The sequence below is a fragment of the Alligator sinensis genome, unplaced genomic scaffold, assembly GCF_000455745.1.
Source record: "Alligator sinensis unplaced genomic scaffold, ASM45574v1 scaffold12_1, whole genome shotgun sequence".
In the NCBI taxonomy this organism is placed as follows: domain Eukaryota; kingdom Metazoa; phylum Chordata; order Crocodylia; family Alligatoridae; genus Alligator; species Alligator sinensis.
Genome location: NW_005841973.1, coordinates 2,836,162 through 2,860,291, shown reverse-complemented (window position 1 = coordinate 2,860,291; position 24,130 = coordinate 2,836,162). Strand labels below are relative to the sequence as shown.

The following is a 24,130-nucleotide window of genomic DNA, read 5'->3' as shown; positions in this document are numbered from 1 at the left end:
TGATATTCCTGTAATATTTCTATGATATTGCTCTACCTTTTACCCTGTTTCTGCCCTACCCCTGTAATCAATAAAGTTCTCCTTTGTGACCGGTGTGGAGACTTATTGAGGGGTGGGACTAAATTATGCCAAGGAGGCCCCTGAGGTCTGTGGACTAAGGGAGGCTTCCTAATCAGCCCCTGACTTGGGGAAGTGCCCCAAGTGCTTATATTGGGTCTAGCACCCATTGGACGATCAGGCCTGTGTTTTCCAAGGTGCACAGAGCCAGAAGTGAGTCCAGAGCCTTGGCTGGTGGCAGCGGGACCCCCAGGCTAGCGGGTGTGCTCCAGGGAAGGGGTCGGCCGGACGGGAGGCACCCCAAGGGAGGCACTCGGAGCCTGGAAGGTGGTCGGGCGCAGGGAGGTGGGCGGCTCAACGCAGGAGCGCCCCCTACTGGCCCGCCACAGCGTTCACTGAACAAAAGGGCATTCACAGCTGCCTGGGAAGAGATGCTCAAATGTCTCCAAGTGTATAGAAACAGGAACGTTTATGTAGAACTGCATGCCTGGGTAAATTGTCACATCAGGGATTGAACCTGGATGGAAAAGCATGACTCCTTCCACCCACAGCTAGAACGCCCCTGCTCTCAAAGACTCTAGCAAACTTGAAGCTGTGTGTGGTCAAACCACATGGAAAATGCCTGGACCGGTTTTGCACGCAATTCTGGTTGTTATACACCAAAACAAAAATCACTTTTGTTTCAGAATCCATTTAAGGTTGCTAAGTGATAACAATGTACTTATCTGTCACTTTGTTTACAAAACCCGAGCACTTAAAAACATATAAATGAACAGACAGACCTTATGCTTCCCTCATAACGAAGATGCACATTATTCTCATATAGTACAAACAAAAGCATATTGAACATTTCTTGTCAGGATTTTTTCTTTTTTAAGTTGGGGAAAGCTGCAAGCAACCTGCAGTCAGCACAGGTCAGCGTGCTCTCACAAACATATGCTCAGTCGCATAACTCCTAACAATGGAGTGGATTTACTTCCAGCTTGCCTGGAAATTCACTATTTACCCCACAAAGAGCTGTGTTTGACATCAAATTTAACACATGTGATTTTACTTTCACCAAGAAGGGATTTAATAGGGCTCCAGGGCACGTCTATGAGTGCACATTTACTGTGAAGTGGCCAAAATTACTGCACAGTAAGGGCATGCGTCTACACATGCATGCCTTTACTCCACAGTAAATATGGTGACTTAATCTGACTTGAGTGTAACTTTGATACCTGCATCATGCAGGTAGATGCCTTACTGCGCAGTAACAGTGTGTGGGACTAACATTAGTCTCAAGTCAGTCCACACACAGCATTAATACACTTTAATACCTATACTTGTAGAGGCTGGCCTATTTCCATTTACTGCGCAGTAATTTACTGTGCAGTAAATTTAAACTGGCATAAACACACGTGTAGACCTGTGCCCACAGTGACCTAAAGAGCTGCTACTGATGGCTCCTGTGAGGCTACACACAGACAGACAGACAGACAGACAGACAGACAGACAGACAGATGTGCATGCAGGGCTTCACTCTGCTTGCATTTATACAGGTGTGAACCTGGTGCAAATTACTGGTCACCCTGTTGTGAGATCAGAATGATGCCAACTTTATGTGTGGCGGCAGAGCACAGGAAGTGAACAAATGATGACAGCGGCAAACCAGTTGAACAAGCTTAACCATATGTTTCACAATTGGGAGACCTAAGAAATTCTGCCAAAGAACAATAGGAGAAGTGAAAAACCTCACATGATACTTCTCACTGCAGGAAGTAGACAGGGCCTTTTTGTGTTAATGCTGGTTCAAAGGTCCTTCCTATACACTGCTCTGCATGGACTTTCTTTTACCTGCCTTAGACTAACAATCCTGACAAGAGTCCAAGCCTAGGCTCCCTAGAGTCAATGGAGAGGCACACACCTCTGAAGGATGACTCAGAAGGCCCGCGTGCTAGCCAAGTGGGAATACTAAACACAAGTGCGTGTCTCAAATACCAACCCCGCTCCAGAGACTCTGAGCTGCTCAGTAAGCCTCTCTGTTCATTTGCATCCAAATATCCTAGGATGAGGGTGATGCCACCCATCTTTTGCCCAACAGACTATTGCACAGAGCCTAATTGCCCAAACGCCTAATAGACATAGGAACTGAGAGACTGAGCTGTGGGCCATCCTCAGTGGGAAGGGATTCAAACTCCCTCCTCCTAAGAGAGCACCCTCACCACCAAGTTACTGAGCGCACTCCTGCTGATGCTGGCCCAGCGAGCAGGCAGGAGTGAAAGATTTGTGGGGCCAGGACAGCAAGTAAGAGAGAGCCAGACTTCGTAGTTCAGAGACAACGATAATCCCTCGGGAACAGGGGATTCTAGGTGCCCAAGGTCTGGGATCCAGGTCTCCCTTTGCTGGGCGAATCTTCTACCTACATGGCTACAGAAACAGGCTCCCACTTGCTTGATCTCAGAACGCTGTCAAAAAGGGGAAAGGGGCTCTCTCGCTTTTGCTGCAGGAGTGTTTATAGCGTCATTTCCTGGATCTTTTCACAATTTTCAGTGAGTTTTTGCAAAGGCATCTCCTAGAAAACTGCCTCTCTCTCCTTCCAACCTATTTTGGAGTTCTGGGCTGAATCCAGGTTGGCTTTCCCGCCTCCGCTCTCCCCCTCTCTCAACCAGTCATTTGATGCCTTGCTCACTAGCATTTCTTCTTCCTTCCAGAGGAAATCCAGGCACCAAGCTCCCCTCCTGCTCAGAGAAGGGCAGAGAATTAAGCATCACTTTGGTAAAGTCCATCTCTTGCAGCAACTTCTCCTGGCTATCTTATCCCGCTGTCTTCTCTACTGACTCCCTGCTGTTTTGAAGCTCGGGAGCTTGGACCCTTGGCTGGTATAAACCGCGCAGATCCAGAGATGTCAACAGCAGTTGTCTCCACCTACAGCAGTGGTTCCCAACCTTGAGGTTTCAACGATAAAAAGGGGGGGGGGGTCGCAAAGACACCTGACAGTGTTGACCGATTATATAAGGATCTGGGTTTTCTGTTCACTGAGGAAAAAAACACAGATTTTCTCCTTTAAAGGAGAAAAAAAATAAGTGGGAAAGGAAGGGTTCCCCCCTTGCAGGCTGGCAGCACTCCAGCCTGCAAGGGGCTGGAGGGAGTGGGAGGAGGGCGATCAGGCGGAGAGGGTGCCACGTATATCTTTGCACACACACATGCACATGGCCACCAGGCCACTCCCTCCTGCAGCTCCCTACAGGTAAGTCTATGAGAGTGAGGGCAGATTGAGGCCCCCCCCTGGGGAGGGATGGATGGATTGAGGAGGTGGTGCAGGGCTGGAGCGGGGGATGCAGCCCGGCTCGGCCAGTGCACAGGGCCTGGGGCTGGAATGCAGAGCCCGGCTGGGGGAGCAGGACGGGCGGCTCATCCAGCAGGTGAGGGAGGGACTGGTTCCCTGGCGCTGCATTCATTCCCAGGGAGGGAGACATGGGAGGTCACATGCCCCCCAGATTTGTGTATGGGACAGGGACGGATGCGGGCTGTCCGCTGTGGGCTTGGGGATCCCTGCCCTACTGCCTTCCCTCACGGCAGAGCAGGGCAGGGAGGCTTGGTGCCACCGCCGGGAGCCCCACAATGGCTGCCCCTCCATGGCAAGGTGCCCCCTGCCCACCTGGCAGGAGCACCACTCCGCACCATTGCTGCTGGGCAAACAGGGGGTACCTCACCATGGTGGCACAGCTGGCGTGGGGCTCCCAGCAGTGGCACAAAGCCTCCCTGACCTCCTGCATGTGGGTCCTACCCTCTAGGCCACAGAAGCCCCTAGGGGGAGGGCAGCAGGGCAGGGAGCCCCAAGCCCGCATCTGTCCCCCACAAGCTCCGCTCTGGCTGTGCTGCCCATGGAGGAAGAGGGTGGTCAGGCTCTGTGGTCCACTCCGGCCACAGCAGCTGCCATCCCCCACAGACAGCAGCCAGGCACTAGTGGGGGTGGGAGATGGGGATGGGGGGCTGTGGGCCCTAGCCCTGGTCCTGGTCCCATAGCCCTGGCAAATGGGGGTACCCTCTGGCAGGGCTTGGGGGAGAGGGAACAGGGTGCTGTGGGTCGGGAGTATCACCTGGGGGGGAGGCTGCAGGTTGGGAGTGAGGAGCCATGCTGAGGAAACAGGATCATAAATGGGGTCATCTGAGGAAAAGGTTGGAAAGCACTCACCTAGAGGGTAAGGGATTTCACAGGCAATCACCTACCCTGTTTTACAAAAGGGGACAGGGGAAACCTGAACGCTGGACTTTCACATGTCTCGGCTTCTTGTCATCTTCATCCAGAAATGCATTTCTCCAGCTTCTGCCCAAGGAAACCCCTTGAACCTCCCTGAACCCTGCAAGGGCCTTGAAGACCCACTGGTGTTGGACCAAGTCCCATTCCCTCTCCATCCTCAAAGTGAAGGAGTCGCAAAGCACTTGTCTTCAAGAGCTCCTGCAACTAGTTAAAAGCGAGTCTGACTCAACCCTGTGGCTGGAAACTCTTCCTGCCTCCCGGTCACGAAGGCCTCTGCAAGCCTCCTCTACCTGAACCGACTCCAAGTCTATTCAGTCAGAGCCACGGTGACTGCAAGAAGCCAACTCCTTGGATGGGAGCCCTTCTACAGTCCCGGGCACACCTTCACTACTCAGAAATGACTAAATCCACCTTCTGGAGCCTTCAGTTGAAATACTGTCACCAAGAGTGCTGCACGCCAACAATTTCTGGCAAGCCTGAAGCACCTTCTCTCACAAGGGAGCCCCTCATTCCCTTCCCTCCTCTTCTCAGGCTCACCAGCTTTTCCCCCACCGTTTTCCTCCCATTTAGTCTATTCTGTTCACTGCTGTTAATCTCCCGTTCGCCTGCCTGGGCTGCTACTGCTAACCAACCCCATTGTCCATACTGGGAAGCCAAACCACAGAAAAACAAATCTTCTCACCTACTAATTGCTTTTCTGTGGCTTGCTGAGCCAGTGCAGACCCCTGCCCAGGCAACAACTTGGGCTGAGCAGCTGGGCATAGTAGACACCGCAGGGAGCAGAGCTGCCAGTTTGGAAATCACTGACTGGAGAAGTTGGAAAGAGGGAGAGAGAGAGAGGGCCTGATCTTCCACTGGCTAGCACTGGTTCAAGTAGGGAGTAAAAACCCTGAAGCCAGTGGAGCTATCGCAGGGTAAGGGAGCGGAGAGGCAGGCCAAGAAAGGGGAAGACAGCTTGGCGCCAAAACACCATTCACCTGCCGCACATCTCGTCAACCCGCAGAAAACTATTTAGTGGCACCAGGTCTTGCTTGTATTGTGCTCAGGTTTTCCCCATCTTCCAGCCATTATTTTTGGATTTTTTTTAACTACTCTTAAACTTCATTCCAGGGTCATTTTCTAGTTCTCTGAAATACCTACTTGAAAACTCAAAAATAGGTTAGTTCAGGAAATATGAGAGGCACGTACGGCTTTTTGTGGGCATGGTTGGGATAGATTGAGAGAGGAAAATTTTTGAGTGTAAAGCACGGGTCTTCAGGTCTGTTTTTCAAACTGCTTTAAATAAACGCATGCCCAGTCAGAGTTAGGTTTGCTCTGCTTCTCAAGGGAAAGCATCCTGTAGCCCGAGATGTCTCGTTGGCAGGAAGTTTTTTCTAATGTTAAGCCTAAAGCTCCCCTTTCTTAATTTCAACCCATCACTCTGAATAACTCTAACTGAATAAGTCCCCCATATTCCACAAAAAATAATTCCCGTTCCCCTTAAAATCATACCAGGTGTTTTTGTCTTTGTACCCACCCACCCCTGGCCCCTCTTCTTGTCAGTCCTTAGACAAGTTATTCATATTTAGCTTTTAGTTATTCCTAGCAAGTTGGGCCCTCCAGCCTGTTTTAATGTCAAAGATTAGTGCACTAGGAAAAGCCATTTTAAACCCATAAAGTGAGCTTATCATAAGGGCGGGCAATTATTTTGACTAGAGGGCCGCTTAAGGAGTGTTGGTGAGCCATCAAGGGCCGCATGGGTAGCCCCGCCCGTGACAGCTGCCCCCCCATGTCTTGTTCCTAGCCCCTGACCTTTGCCATCAGAAGTCCCTCCCCTTGCCCCAGAAGTACTCCTTGGGGGAAAGGGGGTTGCCATCTTGAAACTGGAAAAAAACCCAAATGATATACTAAAAAAACAAACAAACATCTATTAAAACTTATTTTAATTTTATTTAAAAAAAGTTTTGTCCTGATTTACATGTGTTTGCATAGTGTATCTAGAGGCAAGTGCATAATAGCTCAAAATATACTCTTACTCTTGTATATTGTGTGGGAGTGGGGGGCCAGGGGGTGTATGTGGGGGCTGTGCAGTTGAGGAGCAGGTGTGAGCGTGTGGAGGAGTGTGGGGGTGCATATGTGGGGTGTGGGTATGGTCAGTGGGGTGTGTGGGAGAGGGTGGGGGTATGTGGAGAAGCGTGGGGTATGTGGAAGAATGTGGGTGTGGGTATGGTAGGGGTGGGAGGGTGGAAGTGTGTGTGGGGGCTGTAGGAGGGTGGGAGTCTATTTGGGGGTATGATGGGAGGTGCGGCATGTGGGAGGGTGTTGGTGTGTGTGCTGATATGGTGAGGGGTGTAGGAGTTTGCGGGGGAGTTGTGGGAGGGTGCGGGTGATTGCTGGGGGTATGGTGGGAGGTGGGGAGCCAGCTCCACTCGTCCCATCTGGCTGCAGTGCGCAGCTCCTGGCTGCAAGGCTGGGACCCATATGGCATGGCAAAGGGCCAGCCCAGCCCAGTCTGCCCCAGCACAACGCAGTTCTGGCTGCAAGGCTGGAGACTGCAAGGTGTGGCATGGAGCCAGTCTGGCCTGTCCCAACTGTGGCATGCGATTATCCCAGCTATAAGGCTGGGACCCACGCAGTGCGGCATGGAGCCAGCCCTGCATGGCCTATCCCCCTCTGTGCCATGCCACACGAGGGGAGGGGATGGGCCTGGCCAGGCCAGGCTGGTTCCATGCCTGGCTGCATGGGTCCTGGCTTTGCAGCTGGTAACCATGTGCCACAGCTGGGCTGAGCCGGGCCAGGCTGGCTCCGTGTCGTGCCTTGCAGCTAGAACTGCATTGTGCCAGGCTGGGCCAAGCTGGCCTCATGCTGCACCATATGGGGCGCAGCCTTGCAGCCAGGAACTGCATGTTGCAGCCAAGATGGAACAGACAGAGCTGGCTCCCCACCTCCCACCATACACTCCACACACACCCATACTCTCCCACAGTCCCCACACACACTCCCACCCCCCACCATAATCTCACAATTTCCCACAGCCCCCCCCACACATACCCACACACACTCCTATACTCCCCCACCATATCCATGCATACACATTGACATCCTCCCACATACCCTACCCTGCACCATGCCTCTGAACACAGCCACCCACAGCCCCTACACAGTCCCACACTCCCTACCCTAACCCCACACACACCGCCGGCAGTCCCTCCCCACCACCAAGTCTTACCTGGATTTCAACTCTTGGACAAGGAAAGGCTGGGAAACAGCCACAGGGTCACCAGAGCAGAAACCTCTCCTAGCCAGAAGCTTCTGGGGGGTGGGGGTGCAGCGGGGCAGATCAGGTTGGGGTTGGGTTGGTTGTGTCGTAAACAGAGCCCGAGCTGCTTGTTGCTGCAGCCAGTGGCTCATGCTGTTGGTACCTCGTGCCACTGGCACCTGGACAGTTTTCAGACAGGCAGCCACCGGCAGGTAATAATTGTCTAGATTTTAGAGGGACCCTGCGGCCTGGACAGAATGGCCTGGTGGGCCAGATCTGGCCCATGGGCTGTATTTTGCCTGCTCTTGGCCTATCACCACATGATTGGCTTAGCTGGAGTGAGAGTCCACAGTTTAATATTGGGATTAGCAACAGGTTCAGACTAAACCTTGCATACAATGACCCTCCCCAAAACTTGTGGAAAGCTTGGCTCTAGCGCTTAATAACCATTTTTAATGATGATATTTTAATCATTGTGAACATGTTGCTATTTATTTATTTTTATTAACAAACTCTGTTTGCTTACAGAACATTGTTACCTTTCAACAGCTGGACAAATTACCCATGTGGGTTTATATTTTCAGGGAAGGGTTTTCAAATCATCGTCAACCCCTCTGATTTATTACAGTTTTTGGACTCAGAATATCTGAAAAAAACCCTCATTTAAAAATATGCCTGGTTTCTTTCAAATCCTGTTGATATCCCCTGGCTTTGTCTGTCTTGTTTAGGAAAACCAGCTGGTATTAACTGCACTTCACACATCACCATCATGAACAGCAGCCAGATATCAGAAAATAAGCTCTAATAAACAAGGCTCCAATTGATTGGTGAAAAAGAACAATTATTGGTTAAGTGTTCAGAAGAGCAGTTAAGCTTATAAAGCAATCAAAATAAAAGGCTGAGAGAAGGATTGCTTTGGCAAGCGTCTGGAGAATATAATAAAAATAATCTAACCCCCCAGATGGGGGAACAAAAAAACTAGTTACCAGTAAATCAGAAGCCTCCAAACGCACTGGGCATGTCTATACCTCTCAATTATAGCAGCAGACAGTGACATAAAGAGACGTACGTTAGACCCTAGATACTTTGCAGTGTTCAGTTCCTAGTGCCTCCGCCTAGATGAGGGTTTTGTGAACTACCAGGGCTATACAGAGCTGCAGCCAAGAGCTGCACAAGGAGAGCTCCAGCTGTTTGCTGAGGCTTTTATTTCAAAGGTACAGCTTCTCCAACCAGTGGCATGGGACCACTGATGAACTCCAGCTATGTGAGGAAGTGGCACTCTTTGAAGTGAAGACTGCAGCAAATAGCTGAGTAGCTCATCCTTAATTTAGCAACCTGCCATGACTTAACAGGCTGGGAACCACCCCAGAAGAAATGACGCAGGTTCTACTGTACCATGCTTCATCTGCACCCATTATGCAGCGAACTTAGCAGCAAACGCAGTCCCTTGATACAAGGATGATAGTCTTCTAGTGTAAGGATAACAGAATCCCTCTGGTTGCCACCTGAAGCCCCCAGCTTGAACACCTAAGATCCATCATTAATGACCTCCAACCCCAGCTGGAAAAGGATGACCGTCTCAAGGTAGCTTTCGGGGACAAACCTGTCCTGGCTTACAGAGAGCCCCCTAGCCTCAAACAGTCTCTCTCAAACAACAGACTAACAAACTCCCATCCTCACTGAAGCACCAGGCCTTGCAAAGCACCCAAAGCCTTCTGTGTTCCCACATCAATATAGACCACATTGTTACTGGACCTCATTACAAGGAGTACCATGTCCAAGGTTCATTCACCTGCAAGTCTACCAATGTCATATACACCATCACCTGCTTACAATGCCCCCCTTCTATCTACATCAGACAGACAGGGTGATCTCTATGCATAAAGAAAGAATGGACACCGATCTGACATCAACTGCAGAAAGACACAAAAGCTTGTGGCAAAACACTTCAATCTCCCTGAACGCTCCATTGCTGACCTCAGGATTACTGTTGTTGGGCCAAATACATTTAAAAACTAGTCTGAGTGAGAAGTTGCCAAACAAGAAATCATCCACAAACTAGACTCTGTTAAGCATGGTTTATGGATCCTTATCTCATTATCTGGATTAGCTTTTGTGACCCCTTTTTTTCTATGGGTTTACTCACAGCTTGCTTCTCCCTACTAGCATTGCACCCCTTCTCTCCCTGCTCCCCCTTCCCTCCTTCTCTTTCATATTCTTATTTCTCTCTCATTATGCACTGCTTTCTGCAAGTCCTTTCACAGCATCTGATGAAGTGAACTGGGGTTCATGAATACTTGTGCATGTTTTCTCCCCATCATTTAGTCAGTCTATAAAGGGGCATATCTAGCTTTCCTTCTGACAGTCGTCCAGTAAAACAGGAAAGTCATCAGTGAGTCCGTGGATGACAGGGAAGGCTGATCCGAGATCTGTGTGTTTGACTCAGACATGGCAAGTAGTTCCAGGAGGAAGGCGTAGATCCTGGTGATGTCAGGTCACAGCTCGTTACCTCTGCCTCTCTCATCTATCCAGCTCCAGAGGGAGAAGAGTTTGCTCAAAACGATCAATGCCTTGTCGCACACTGCAGCGCCACTGGGGATGATTCGGTGCTTGAGTCTCCCAGCTATTGATGTCAATACCAGACACTGGCCTTCATGGTGTCCTTGAATCTCTTCTTGTGCCCACCTCTGAAGTGGTGACTATCAGTGAGTTGGGAATACAGGATCTGCTTTGGGATCTGGTTGCCCTGCATCCTTATGACACGCCTTGTCTAATGGAGCTGGTGATGTATAAATATGCCTTCAATGCTGCTGGTATTTGCTTGAGCCACAATGTTGGCATTTGTTCTTCTGTCCTTCCAACTAAGATGGTGGATTTCATGAAGACAATCACTGATGGAAACATCCTAAAGCTTTCAGATGTGTTGTAGTCGCATTAGCGTGGCATGGCATGGGTGCCAACACGCTAAGCCTCTTGTGTGCTGCAAATACAGCACTGCTCGGAGCTGTAGTAACTGAACGTCAGCCCTGTCCTTCATCTCCTCAGGACCATGCTCTTGGAAGCTGCACAATATGCTTCGTTGATTTAGATGTCTTTGAAGCAGGCAGCTCAGCTCTACACATGCACTCACTGGAGCGGGCAGGGTGCACTTCACAGCAGTGCTCCCAAGCACAGCCCGGCCCCGTGAGGGTCCCAAGATCCTAGGGGAAGCCTGTGCTAGAAGGAACTAAACAGACCGAGTCCCACGTCAGCTCTCCAATTACAATGCCATCCTTCCCAAGCTCAAACACATGCCGTGAGACAATACTCCTTCCATCGATGGCCTTGCTTATTTTCAGTAGAACCTGCTCACCAAGGATAAATGAAAATATTGGTCCCAATTCTCCTTACACTTCCCTTACTGTAAAGTAACTCCACTGACACCACTCAAGTACAATATTATAAAGCTAGAGCACAACATTTTTTTTGAGGGCGTTTCAGAGACTAACAGCAAAACGTCTTCCCACGCTGCGTGTCTGCAACAAAGTGGGAAACTACACGGCAGCGGGGAATACTAATGGTGACACTGTCAAACGCACCCATTGCTTATGACTATGCAGAGAAGATGTGGTCCAGGAAATGATGGCTGCACACAGACTGGCTCTATTTTGAAATTGCTGTTAGTTTCTGAAACACCCGTGTGTATTTAAATAGATTCCACAGAAAAGACCTCATCCTAAGAAATACATAGCAATGAGACCAGAATAAAATTTTAAGATGGAAAATCTCATCCCTGTTGCCCTTGGAAACTAGGCCCGTAAAAGCCAAATTCAAATATAAAGTTGCCATGTGTAGCAGCGGATGTTACACAAGTGTCAAGGGGCCAAGAACAGAACTGGATCCGTGAGAACCGAAAAGGGCAGCTCAGACCAAAAAATGCTGTTTTGTGATGAGGACAATATGAATTAACGGAGACAAGATTAATGAGTGTTACAGAGCTTTTTAATTACTAAAAAGTTGGAGCCAAATTGTCTTCAGGTACACCGGTGCAACCAGATTTACCCAGCCACTGGGCTCAGATAAACACTGCTATTACTTTAATACAAGTAGTATTTTAAATGACAGAAAACCAACCTCAAATCAACTGAGGTCTCCTGACCTTTTCACCAGTTCTCTCTCCCTTCTGTCACTTGCAGACTGAAAGCATGGAAGGGACTTGCTTTAATTAATACAAGGTCTCTGCAGACCACTGGAGGTAATGGCACTTGTTTTCAGGTCATCTAGTCCTAATGGGCACACACTGGGAGGTGATTTGCTATTAACTGACAGCAGAGATCAGTTAATGAGGGCTAAGGTCTCAGAATCCCAGGGAACAAAAAATTAAAGTTCCTTCTAAATTATTTTTTGTTTAAATAAAAAGATGTAGGATACTTATTTCAGAAAGTTTACTTTGGTTGTTAGCACAGATATTTATCATGCAAAATTGCTGCATATATAAAGCATCCTACCCTTGCTCAGTAAAAGTTTCTCAGAGCTTGCCTGCAAGAAGGAAGCTGGTGTGCAGCAAGTGTGGGTGTGAATGTACAGTGTAAGTGCTACTTTATACAAGCACCCTGGGAGGACAGTTATTGCTCACTAACACTAACAACCTGTCTTCAGAGTCATATTAGCAGGCAGCGAGCTAGGGTGAGTTTATAGCATGCTAGTTGCTGCACACTGAATTTTTTATTTTGGATACTCAATGTAGACAGTGAGATGAATTTCTCTCTTCTACATGAGCATAACGGGCATAGCTTGTTTATACCCTGATTAACCCGAATCAAAACCTGGGGAAAAAAAGAGGAGCAGGATAGCCCATTTCAGATGTGCTGCCCCACAATGCAATTAGCTTGTGACTATATAAAACTGTCCTGAAAAGTGTCAGCAAATTTTATCTTGCATCCTTCACAGGTATTTAAAGTGAGACAATGGGCTTGTAGTCTGTAGGATCCCTGCATAAGACGCTTTTTCCTTGAAGAAATGCATCGTCTGTTTTTACCCTGAGAATTAAAAAAAACAGACAAGCAGTTTAATGCGGCACTGATCAGTCCCATTTAATGTGGTGCTGATCAGTCCAGGGCATGACTTGCATCATAGCTTACATGAGGCCTACATGGCGATTAACTCCAATTAGCCCAAAGTGTTAATTCGGATAATTCACAGGTACTTAACATGGGACAATGGACTTGTCAGTCTGCAAGCCTGGGGTTTGTTGCGAATAAAATGCTCAAATTTGAATCAAGCCGGTTGCCTGTTTTTAGGCAGTGACCTTAACGTAGCTTATCTTAATTCACTTTTTTCACAGGAGTTCAATGCAGTTTAACTAATCCACTTTAAACTCACACTTAGTTCACTGGGATTCATTTTAGTGAGCAGCCCCCATGTAGATGGCCCTGAACAGCTTGTCTGGTATGTCCTGGAGCCACAAGGCTTGAGCATGCCCTAACCATGCCTCACTCACCTGAGTTCCCGGCAGGCTCACGGCAGAGGCTCCTCTGCACCTGTGTGGTGGATTTGAGAATGGGCACTGGGGATGAGCTGGTATAGCGCTGGGTCTGGGCTGAGCCTGCAGCATGAGGTGGGCAGGGTATGCACAAGGGCAGGGGTGGGCAATTATTTGGGCTGGAGGGTCACAGGGAGTTTTGGTGCACTGTTGTGGGCTGGGTCAGCGCTGCCTCCTCTGGTCAGCACCCCAACAACTCACCAAAACTCCCTAAGTGGCTCGCGCTCGGCCGGATGGGCCACGTGCAAGCGGGGCTGGGCCTGGGGTCGGGATTGTGGGGCCATAATAGTACGAGGCTGCGGCCTGAGGCAGACCCGTGATCTGTTCCTTGCATGTCCCTGCAAGGAGTGCTGGTTCTGCAGGGAACAGATCACAGCTCTGTATCAAGCCCCGATCTCATGTTGTCACCACCCAGCAATCCCGAGGTCTCCACACGGGCATGGCGTGCTCAGCTGGGTGGATGGCATGGGGCTGTGGGCAGGCAGGGATCGGCATCTGGGAGCAGGATGGGTGGGCAGTACCGGGACTGGGACCGGGATTTTGGGGTGGTGATAATGCAGGCCCAGGGCCCAGGACAGAACCGTGATCTGAACCCAGCATACCCCTGCCTGTAGAACTGCTGCCAATTGCAGGGACGTGTGGGCAGCAGATTGCGTCTCTGCCTCAGGCCCTGGCCCCACAATCCCGCCCCGTGATCCTGGCCCTGCCAAATTAAATGCATTGCCTAGAGCCCAATACTCCAACTTATAAAGACCCTTTTGAATGCAAATCCTGTGCTCCAAAGTGTTTGCAAGCCTTCCCGGTTTTGTCATCTGTAAACTTGATCAGCAAACTCTTTATTGCTGCATCCGAGTCACCAATAAAAAAGTTAAAATGCACCAAACCCAGAACAGACCTTGCAGAACCCCACTTAAAACCTACCGCCGTTCTGACACGGGTCCATTTGCAGTTATACTTCATCTGTTGCGATTCAACCAATTATGCCTCTTGCCTAATGGTGCCAATTATGTGTCGAGCCCACTTCTTCAGTTTTACTTGTGCAAGTGTCAGGTGGGACTGTATCAAAGCCTAATTACAGTTCAGGTAAATCATACTCCACTCTCCTCATTCAAATGAATTAACCCAGCAAAGAGGGCAGGGCAGGGTGGCACCTCAGAGACTAACTGGTTTGGAGAGACATGAACTTTGCAAGCAACAACCTACTTTGTCAGATGAAGTAGGCTGTTGCCCACAAAAGTTCATGCTTCTCTGAACCAGTTAGTCTCTGAGGTGCCACCCTGCCCTATCTTCTGCCCAACTTCAGACTAACTCGGCAATCTCCGTCCCCCCAGAGGAGGAGATCTAGCTGGTTTGCAATAATTTGTTTTCAGCAAATGCATGTTGGCAGTTACTGATCACCTCTTCTGCCTCCAGGTGCTTACAAATTGATGGTTTTATAATTTGTTCCATGAAAACTTCCCAGGTATTGAAGTCAGGCTGACCAGTCAATAATCCCCCAGGTCTTCCTTCTTCCCTGTTTTAAAGATGGGCACCAATCTGGGTAAGCTGTCTGTCATCCACGATTCTGTCAATACTATTGCCGGCAGTTCTGAGATTTCTTCAGCCAGCACCCTGGGGTGAATCTCATCAGGACCTGTCAACTGAAATCATTCAGATTTGTCAACAGCTCTCTGACCTCTGCTTTCCTTATTCTGATCTGCGACCCTTCTCCTTCTTTGCCCATATTCATTTTGTTAGCTGTCTGGTTGCAGCTTACTTATTTAGTAGGTCTGGAGAGCTGCTGTCGCTGGGACAGTCCAAGAAATGTAGGAGAGGCAAGGATTTTAGTGAGATCTTTTAACGAATCAACGTATAGTTGGGAGAACTACTGGACAAGCTTTCTGGCATCACGTGTGCTTCCTCAGCTCACTTCCTTCAAGTATTTATTTATTTCTTTTTGTGATGACTGAGGCTAACCTAGTCATTGAGCAGCTCAGACTTGAGCCACCCATTAATACCTCACCTTCCCTATTGAGCATGGGCCACATTTCTTTGGCATTTCTTTTCTGAAATCCTTATAGGACTCCCTTCTTGATTTCTTTAGCATCCCTTGCCACTTGTATCTCATTTTCTGCCTTTGCTTTCCTGCTTTTGCCCCTGCAAGTTCTTGCTATTCCTTGGTATATGCCCTTAGTGACTTCCTCTTCCTTGGACTGACTACATGTTTTTTCTTCTGATTTTCAGGTAATTAAGAAGCAATGTACGTATTCACATTAGTCTTCTGCAGTTCTGATCTTTCCATTGTTTGAATAGCTTCTTGCTGAGCCTCCAATACTACACCCTTTAGAAACTGTCTTCCCTCCTGGACCCCTTCATCCTTCAGTCTCTCTACTCATGAGATCTGATCTAATGTATTATTTCGCTGAATGGGTTATCTAGTCTTTTGAAGTCCAGCATCCTTACTTTGACACTCTCGTACTTTTCCTTTCTTAGAACCATGAATTCTATCTTACTGTGTTCATTTCTTCTCAAATTTCATGTCACCTTCATGTTCGCAACCTGTTTTATCTTATTTGTCAGAACGACATCCAAGACCGATAACCTCCTAGTTGTAGCCTCAGCTTTCTGAAACCTAAAGTTGTTGTCCATGCATGTTAAGAACTTAATGGACATTTCTGCTGTATTAAGTTCCAACAGATACGAGGGAATTTAAATCTCTACAACGGTACTTTCTCATAAGTTTTAAATAGCCTTGTTACCTGCTTCACCTGGATTCATAGATTGTAGAGTCGGAAGGAACCACAGAGGATCATCGTGTCCGACCCCCTGCCCCAGAAGGAAAGAGGACCGAGGTCAGACGACCCCAGCCAGGTGACTATCAAGCCTCCTCTTGAAGACCTCCAAGTTAGGTGATGGCTCCACCTCTCTTGGAAGCCCATTCCAGATCCTGGCCACCCTTACTGTGAAAAATTTCTTCCTAATGTCTAACCTGAATCTACTCTCCAATAGTTTGCACCCATTAGTCCTAGTTACTCCACACTCTGGTAAATAGCACATCTCTGATTCTCTGTTGTCCTCCCTTGATAAACTTGTAGGCAGCTACAAGGTCTCCCCTCAGTCGTCTCTTGTGAAGGCTGAAGAGATCCAGATCCCTCAACCTCCCCTCATAGGGTCTTTCACAGAGACCACTAATCATGTGAGTGGCCCTCCTCTGAACCCTCTCCAGATCCTCTGTGTCCCTCTTGAAGTGCAGCGCCCAGAACTGGACACAGTACTCCAACTGCAGCATTTCCAACGCCGCGTAGAGGGGGAGCATCACCTCCCTTGAATTGTTGGTCATGCATCTGCTAACGCACGCCAAGGTGTGATTGGCCTTGTTGATTGCCGCGTCACACTGCCAGCTCATGTTCATCTTGGAGTCAACTATGACTCCAAGATCCCTCTCAGCCACTTGATTCCTCAGCCAAATCAAGTATATATCGTATCAAGTATCTATCATATGCCTTGAATTTAAGATGCACCCAAATTTTCTGAATCTCAATTTAAGTAAAAAAATAAAACAGCAATTAAAGACATATGTACAAGAATGCAACCTCTTTGGGGCATAAGAAGGTTTTTTTAAGACCTTTTTTTGCCTTTTTCCTTTTTTAAACTCAAATTTAAGACGCAGGACATTGTTAGAGAAACATTTAATTCTAAGCAATGCATGTTATTTTTCAAGGAATACGACACATTTGTGACAGTGCAATACCACCTCATTTTTCTGCAAAATTTATCCTGAAACAATGTATACCCCTTAATGTTAATATTCCAATCATAGGGAAGTTTCTGTAGCAAGAAGTCATTGTTTCTTTACATACTAGGACTTCCAGATTTTTCTGCTTGTTCCTCATACCTCTTGCATTTGCATATATGCATCAAAGATACCTTGCAGTCTGCTTTGCCCATTTTCCTCCTGCATCTTTTTGCTGTACTAACTCATCTTGAGAATTAGGCTTTTTCTCTTGGTCCTCGGCTCTTGACACTGAAGACAAGGTGCCAGTGGGTTTTCATCCCACCCCTATGAGACCTAGTTTAAAGCCCTCTTCAACAGGTTGGCCATATGATGCCTATAGATGCTCTTCCCAATTTTCAGATCAAGCCCATCCTTTGACAGCTTTCCCAGAATGTCAGCTGTTATCAAAGGATCCAAAGCATTCCCACTGATGACTTCCAGAATGCATTTGTCCCTTCCTGGGCCTTTCCCTTTAATGAGGAAAATGGATGAGAACACCCGCTGCGTCTCAAATTCCTTTATCTCCCTACCTCAAACCCTGTGGTTTCCTTTGATGCGTTCAAGGTCATTTCTGGCAGTATCACTGGTCCCCATGAAGACAAGCATGAAAGGGTAAGGTGAGGGATGGCTGGAGGAGGTCCAGCAATCTTTTCTTCAGGTCCTGAATTCAAGCTCCAGGCAAGCAGCACACCTCACCAGACTCCAGGTCTGGGCATCAGATGGGTTCCCTCTCCCCCTCAGGACAGACTGCCCTGTCCTTTGGTGTGGTGAGCACGAAGCCCCTCTCCTTAGCATTATACAATTCCAGCCTTCTGGTTTGTGGGGTATGATTCTGGTCCCTACCACCCATTATTTCTTCTGAGCCAGTTTCACTAGTATTTCCAATTCACAGAGGCTGAAAGCAGTTGCTACCCCTTTCCGTGTCTCCCAAGATCTGGCAATGCTTCTTCCATGGATCACATGATGCCCCTTGTCTTCCTTGTTCTTCATCTTGTTCTGCACCATCCTCTCATGACTCCTGTGCAGAAAGTCTTTATTCTCTCCCACAGTGCCCAGGATAGTTATGCCTCCAGTCCTTACCCTTTTCCCTCAGATATAATCCCCAGTTTGCACTTGGTATAATAAAGTCATCTTTGCCTTCAGGGAGAAACACAAACATGGCCCAATCCATGCAATCCTCTTTGTTTTCTTCCTTTCTTTGATGCCTCTTAGTAAGAGGAAGGAGAAAACTCTCAGTCTTCCCCTGCTTCTTCCTCAGGCAAACTTGCTCATCACCCACCAGACAATGATTTCCATACCTTAGATGAATGGAGGCCTGAAAGTACTTTTCCTCTTCTATCTGAGGCTCTGAAGCAAGTTAACTGCCTAAAGTAATGTTACGCTATCTGTATTGAAAGGTCCTTGGCCTTTCCCCCCAAAATGTAACCCCACAAAAGCCAATGCCAGACGTTGAGAACAACATGGTGTTACAAACTCTCCTAGCACATTCCCTGCCCAGTACCAATGGTCTCTCCCTCTTTGTGGACAGCCAAGATCAGCATAATGAGCAAGTCGAATCTCCTACTGTAAAAATTCATTTACTCTTTATGAGGGCAGACATCAGGCAGCCATGTGCACCACTGAGAGCCCCAGCACAGTTTGGAAATCCCATTTGCTCAAAACCAACTCTTAGAGGTGGGGTTTAGCAATCTTCATCAAGTTGTTTTTGTGGTTTACTCACAATTGAGTCGCACAACACCAGTAACAACCTTGCCAATGCCACTCTGGTAAGACACTGGTTGGTAGCAGTCTGGAACCCACTTTGAGCTAGTGGCAGCAAACCACTCCTGGACTCATATGCTTTCCTTCATAGGTGCATCCTGGCACGCCAGCACCACAGCAAGCTCCTTGCACAGCTCTGCAGAGATTGCCTGCAGAAGTTCTGAAGCCAGTGCTAGTTATCCCAAGTTTAGCCCCACCACCTCTCCGCTCTCATGGTCCTGCTTCAGCACTGCCGGTCAGGGTAGGGAGATTCATTTCTCTTAAAATCCACATCAGCTGTCTCAACTCTTACCATTTCTGCCTGCAGCCAGTGACCTCAGCAAAGCCTGCCAGTTCCTCAAGGTGGCGAAGCTGCTGCCAAAATGCCTTCTACCATGCCTCGTTCTCTCTATCTGTCCCCTGTTGCCAAGATGCGAGTTGCATTAATGCCAGCACAAAGGAACAACCTGTTATCCTGAGAGGGAAAGGCCACAAACAGCAATGCAGAGTGCCAAGCCAGAATCACTGTAGTGTACTGAGCTGGCAGGCTAAGAACACTTCTACAGTGCAGCCTAGGAAGGTCAGACAACTTCTCCCATATCTAGTGCAAAATAATTCAGAGGGCATCACCGCTTAGTGAAGCGCCAAGAGGAAGTCCTAGCACTTCACGCATCATAGTGCAGCACCAAAGCAGACATGGTGACCTGGTGGAGTAACAGCATCCTAGATTAACTGAGGTGCTCAGACATAGGTTAATTGTCTAGTGAAGAGATACATGGTAAAGAAGAGTTATTTGGAAGTTTAACACAGTAGATTCTGCCTTCCAGTCCCAACAACTCCAAAGGCCTTTATCAACTCTACATCCCACCCTGATGCCCTTACTCAGGTGAGACTTGATACCAAAGTCTGAACACAGGATTTTTATGCAGTACTTTAGAAAAAAGCCATTTTTATGGGAAGGGTGGAGGCCTGCTGGCCTAAGAGCAAGAAGTGGGGAGATGTTTCAGCTGGGACAAGGGAAATACCTTTTCCTTACAGGAGGTGCTATGTCATCTCTAGTGTTTAAGTGGCGGGGTGGGGGGAGATCTTGGGTATTTTAGGGTTTACTTGAAAGCCCACCATGAAAAGCAAAATGGTGGAATTCTTTCTGAAAATGTTCTTACTTGATTTGAGGTAAGAACTCGGGGATTTGAACTTGTGCATCTTGGGAGACTAAACATGATAAATCCAGTGGTTAAACCCTGATATCGGGGCATGTGTTCTTAAGATTTTGTCCTTATTGCAGCCTTAATGCCAATTATAACTGAAGCACTGCACTTAGCTCAAATTCTGTCCATATGCAAAACCCTTTGGTCATATCATGGTGCTTCCTAACCTGGGTCAGCTAGTCTGTTAGTGGAGCAGAGGTTGAGTTAGCACAGCAGATAACACAATTACTTCTTGAAGCCCATATTCTTTTCCAGTATTGTCAACTCTTACTTGAAGCTGGTTAACTTGGCAGGAGCTGACTCAAGCATAGGTAAACTTGAGTTAATTTGGCAGAGATACAAGTAGTGTGTAATTCAGAAAGCAAGTACTAAAAACTATTTTTATCCATTGGAAGAAGACCTGTGCTGTTGCAAAGCTTGGTCATCCATGGGCAGAAAGCCCTGACAGCTGAAACTTTTCTTCACATTCATCCTAAATCAAATCTATTACATGAAACACATTTGCCATTTGAAATAAAGCGTTCCCAAAAAACATTACAGTGTTAAAACTTGGGGGAAGTTACTATTTTAAGAAAGATGTATAAATATGTATTTAAAGTGTTACCCACGGCTATTGAGACAGCACTTATGACAGCTCCCAAGTAACCCTGGATGAACTTGGATGTCGGAGAAGGCTTTGGAAAAAAGAAAAAACATAGTTTCAACACAGAGTTTGGGTTATTTAAATAAATATGACATTTCTCAATTAAAACAAAACAGTTAGTTTCATTCTGCTACACCTGCTGCATCACATGTGGCTCCATTAGCTAGCAGGAAGGCAAAAACAAGAGGATTTGCCACCGAATGAAATAAGTTAAAGGGCTTGGAAAAACACCTAACACGAGAAACTTGTTCACTTTTTGTCCTGGGAATGTTATCTGTAAGTGTATTGCTAAATGGAAGAGATGCTAACATGATTACAACAAAGCCATTTGACTGAACTATTAGTCCTCTGTCGGTTATCTTGACTTGAAAACTCTTTTCAACATCAATATTTCATACACAGATCAGACGGCTTCTAATGCAGCTTCATATCTTATGACATTGTGAAAACTGATGCAACACCATATAAAGTTGCATGAGAGGAAGAACCAGGAGCTAGTTCTGAAGCAGTTGACAGGGACCTCTCTAGCACAGTAAACTGAGGAAAGTACTTATCCCCCAAGTCCTACTCAAGGGTCACATGTGCAATTGTGTGGTCTTTTCTTCCCAATAACAATCCAAGTTATGGGATTTTTTTCTTTACTAGAGGCTAAGCTAGGCCTGGTTGGCAAAAATGACTTCTCTACTGGCTCAATCCAATGGCAAAGAGCAGTTGAGACAGGACATTGGTCTGCCCTGCAGAAGAACAAGATCTTTAAAAAAAAAAAACCAATGACTCATCCGCACAAACTGATGACTAGGATACATATTGGAGAAGAGAGGTCTGCCATCTGGAAGAAGCCCAGCCACCCCACTTTTAAACATTCTTCAAAAAAGAGCATTTGTAACTGAGAGTATGGTCAGGGGATACCAACACAGTTTGTCTGAAAACTTTGCCTAGAAAATTTAACGTGTCATTATAAGAGAAAGGGCAATTTATAAATCCCTATGAGCACCTACCCTGAAGTTCCAGATTTATGCTTTTATCATTACAACAGATCAATCCCATTGCAAACTGCACGTGGAGAGACTGCTCACCTTTGTTGCATTTCGGTTTGCATAGTTGACACATGCGTTGTGGCTCTGGTTCAACCACTGAAAAGGAAACAAAAGGAGATGGAGAAATAAAACAACTGTTTACAAAAGGGAAAAATGAATGCACCAGCATCCCTACCACTGCTGCAAAAAACCCAAACGATACACATGCAGACAGGAAATTCTACCTTATCCAATTATACCCCCTACTGGGGCAGGGATATATTTTGTTACCCAAGCCAGAGAATTCAGTTATACACCTGTGATGGTGAAGAGAGGAAAATTAATTGCAGAAATGTGCATTATTCTCCCTCCACACACGCGTGCACACACTCCTCGCTCGCTGACGTGTTTTTAAGGTGTTGTGCCTATTTGGGGTCTGACCTGATGTTCTTTCAAGTCAAGGGGAGTCTTTCAACCAATTACAATCGACAACAGATCAGGCGTTAATTATGGCACAGGTTAAGAGAGAGACTGTCAGATAGTTTAGATGCTGAAGTGAAGCTTTTATTAAAGTTTTGCAAAGTCTCCTACTCACAGGAGCATTCCCGTTACACTTAAAATACCAAAGAAACCCAGTAAGCTTAAGTTCAACTTCCCATTGAAGCAAGGGTAAAATAATGGCTTTGTGCTATTATTTACTGCTGTTCTTGCAGTAAAACCAAGAGGGTCTAAAAGACTCCAGAGTCCCACTGTGCTAAGCACTGTACATACAGGTAGTGAGACATGTCCACAGCTATCTTTTTCTTGAGGGATGGAAACTCATGTCTTCTGGATGGAGCCCTGAACGGAATAAAAAGGCTCATCTCTCATTTCTCTGTGGACCATTGACCAGTGTCCCACTTGCCCCTATTAACTATCTGATGCCCACTCCTGACATTATGCCCTCTATTCCGCAGTTGACACCGTCTTTGGCCTTTCCCTTGTCACAAGCACTAAATCTGCATGCGCAAGAAAACAGACCCACCTAATATTTAAATGCTATGATAAAAAGTAATCTAGCGCTGGAAACATCAAAATCTTCTTTAAAACGCCCTTTCTTTTTATGCATTTAGTATCAATGCTGTGTAGTGACTTTAGACTGTTCTTCCTGCTCTGTTCTGGAAATGGCAGGATAGGACAACAGGTAGCCAGTCCTTTAATCATCCGTTAAACTCAGTGGTTCTCAAACTGTGGGGAGGTTTGTTCAGGGATCACAAAGGGCTCTATTTGGTATTTCAGGCTGGTCTAACTGATATTTTCATCCTCATCTTCATTGCCTGCAACCACAGGAAAGTAGTGCCATGTTCCTGAATTGAAGTGCTTTATCCACAGCAGAAGTTGCGAATGAAAAGAACTTGGGTTCTTTTCACATAGCAGGAATCACAAGTAATAATCTTCAGTTGAAGAGTATGATACCACTGGCTCTTCTCCAGCTAATGGCCAGGACCTAAAAGGAGAGAAAGGCTTGAAAAGCAGTTAAATGAGGGCAGACATTGACAGACAAAGGCCATATTGGGCAAAGCAATACTGGTGATCTGAAAGCACTACTAGCAAACTTTTCACGTCAAGGAACCCGTGGGATACTAGAATTCATCCCGTTTGTTTAAAAATATGTAAATATATAGGATACTTTTTGCCACTAGAAACTGGGACTCTGCTCTGGTGTCCACAAGTATCTTTGCCGGTCTCTACTTATTGGACACTGTAGGAGAGGTCCAGAGAGCAGAGGCAGTGGGAGCTCTGTAAGAAACCCTCCAAACAGTGGGAACTGAGTTTCAAGAACCCAAGGCAAAGCCCTGGAGCAGTCACAGTGCAAAAGCTCTATGACATCTACCAATCAGCTCAAATACACAAAACAGGTCCAAGTTTTGCCTCATCCTCTTCCTACCTTAAGCAGTCTTTAGAATGGGGATAGCTCTGCACTCCACTCCCTGGCTCCGCTGTCTCTGGAGAAGGCTGACTAATGCCCTTCTGGGCTCTTCAGGGGGCACCTGGATGGCTGCTCCATTTGCAGTTGCCAGAGGGTCAGGCAGTCAGGCCCAGGCCCTACTTCTGGGGAAGAGCTACTGGGGGGAGGGTGTCACAACCCAAGGGTGTGATTTTGTGTGTGCGTGCTTCGGCACTGCTAAATTATTTCCCGCCACGAGGAGCTTTCTTTGCAGGGTGCATTTCTTAGCTGCAAAGAGAAATGCACGGTGCAAAGGAGTTCCCGCCATTCGCATGCAAATTTATGTCCCACTATTGGCCAGTTCTAAATTATTCCCATGTGGCGGCTAGCGATTGGCTTGCTAGCCGTATAAGAGGCTTGAGCGGTTTCCGCCCAAGTTGGAGAACTCCGAGGAGAACCCCGCAAGGGAGGGCTCCACAACCATCTGGAGGAGGGCTTCACGTCTTGTGAAGATCTCCAAGCGCTGCGGAGCCTAACGGACCCAGCGCGTACCTTAAGAAGGCTACAGGGGTCTGATCAACCTCTGGCCTCTCCCCGTCGCCGAACGATCCCTCGACGAACCCCTTCCCTGCGCGCAAGTTCCACGGAGCCTAGCAAACTTCGTGTGAGTGTATCCAGAGCTCTCTGCTTCGAGTTGTTTTCTTCGGTTGACGCGACGGGCTCGCGTGTTTAGAGCCTTCAACCGGATTGGGCTAGAGGTTCGCGTGGAAGGAACTCTTGTCC

The 24,130-nt window shown here is 47.4% G+C and overlaps 1 protein-coding gene across 6 annotated transcripts in view; it reads right to left on the bottom strand.

Moving 5' to 3' along the window:
* SFXN5 (sideroflexin 5) overlaps window positions 1-24,130 on the bottom strand; it is a 210,223-nt gene that overhangs the window by 111,947 nt on the left and 74,146 nt on the right. For all 6 annotated transcript variants that reach the window (XM_025200686.1, XM_006020904.3, XM_025200683.1 and 3 more), the window contains 2 exons: window positions 21,481-21,537; window positions 20,370-20,435 (listed from right to left, as the gene is read on the bottom strand). In XM_025200686.1, the coding sequence (XP_025056471.1) occupies window positions 20,370-20,435; window positions 21,481-21,537 (123 nt within the window). The remainder of the gene's footprint in view (window positions 1-20,369; window positions 20,436-21,480; window positions 21,538-24,130) is intronic.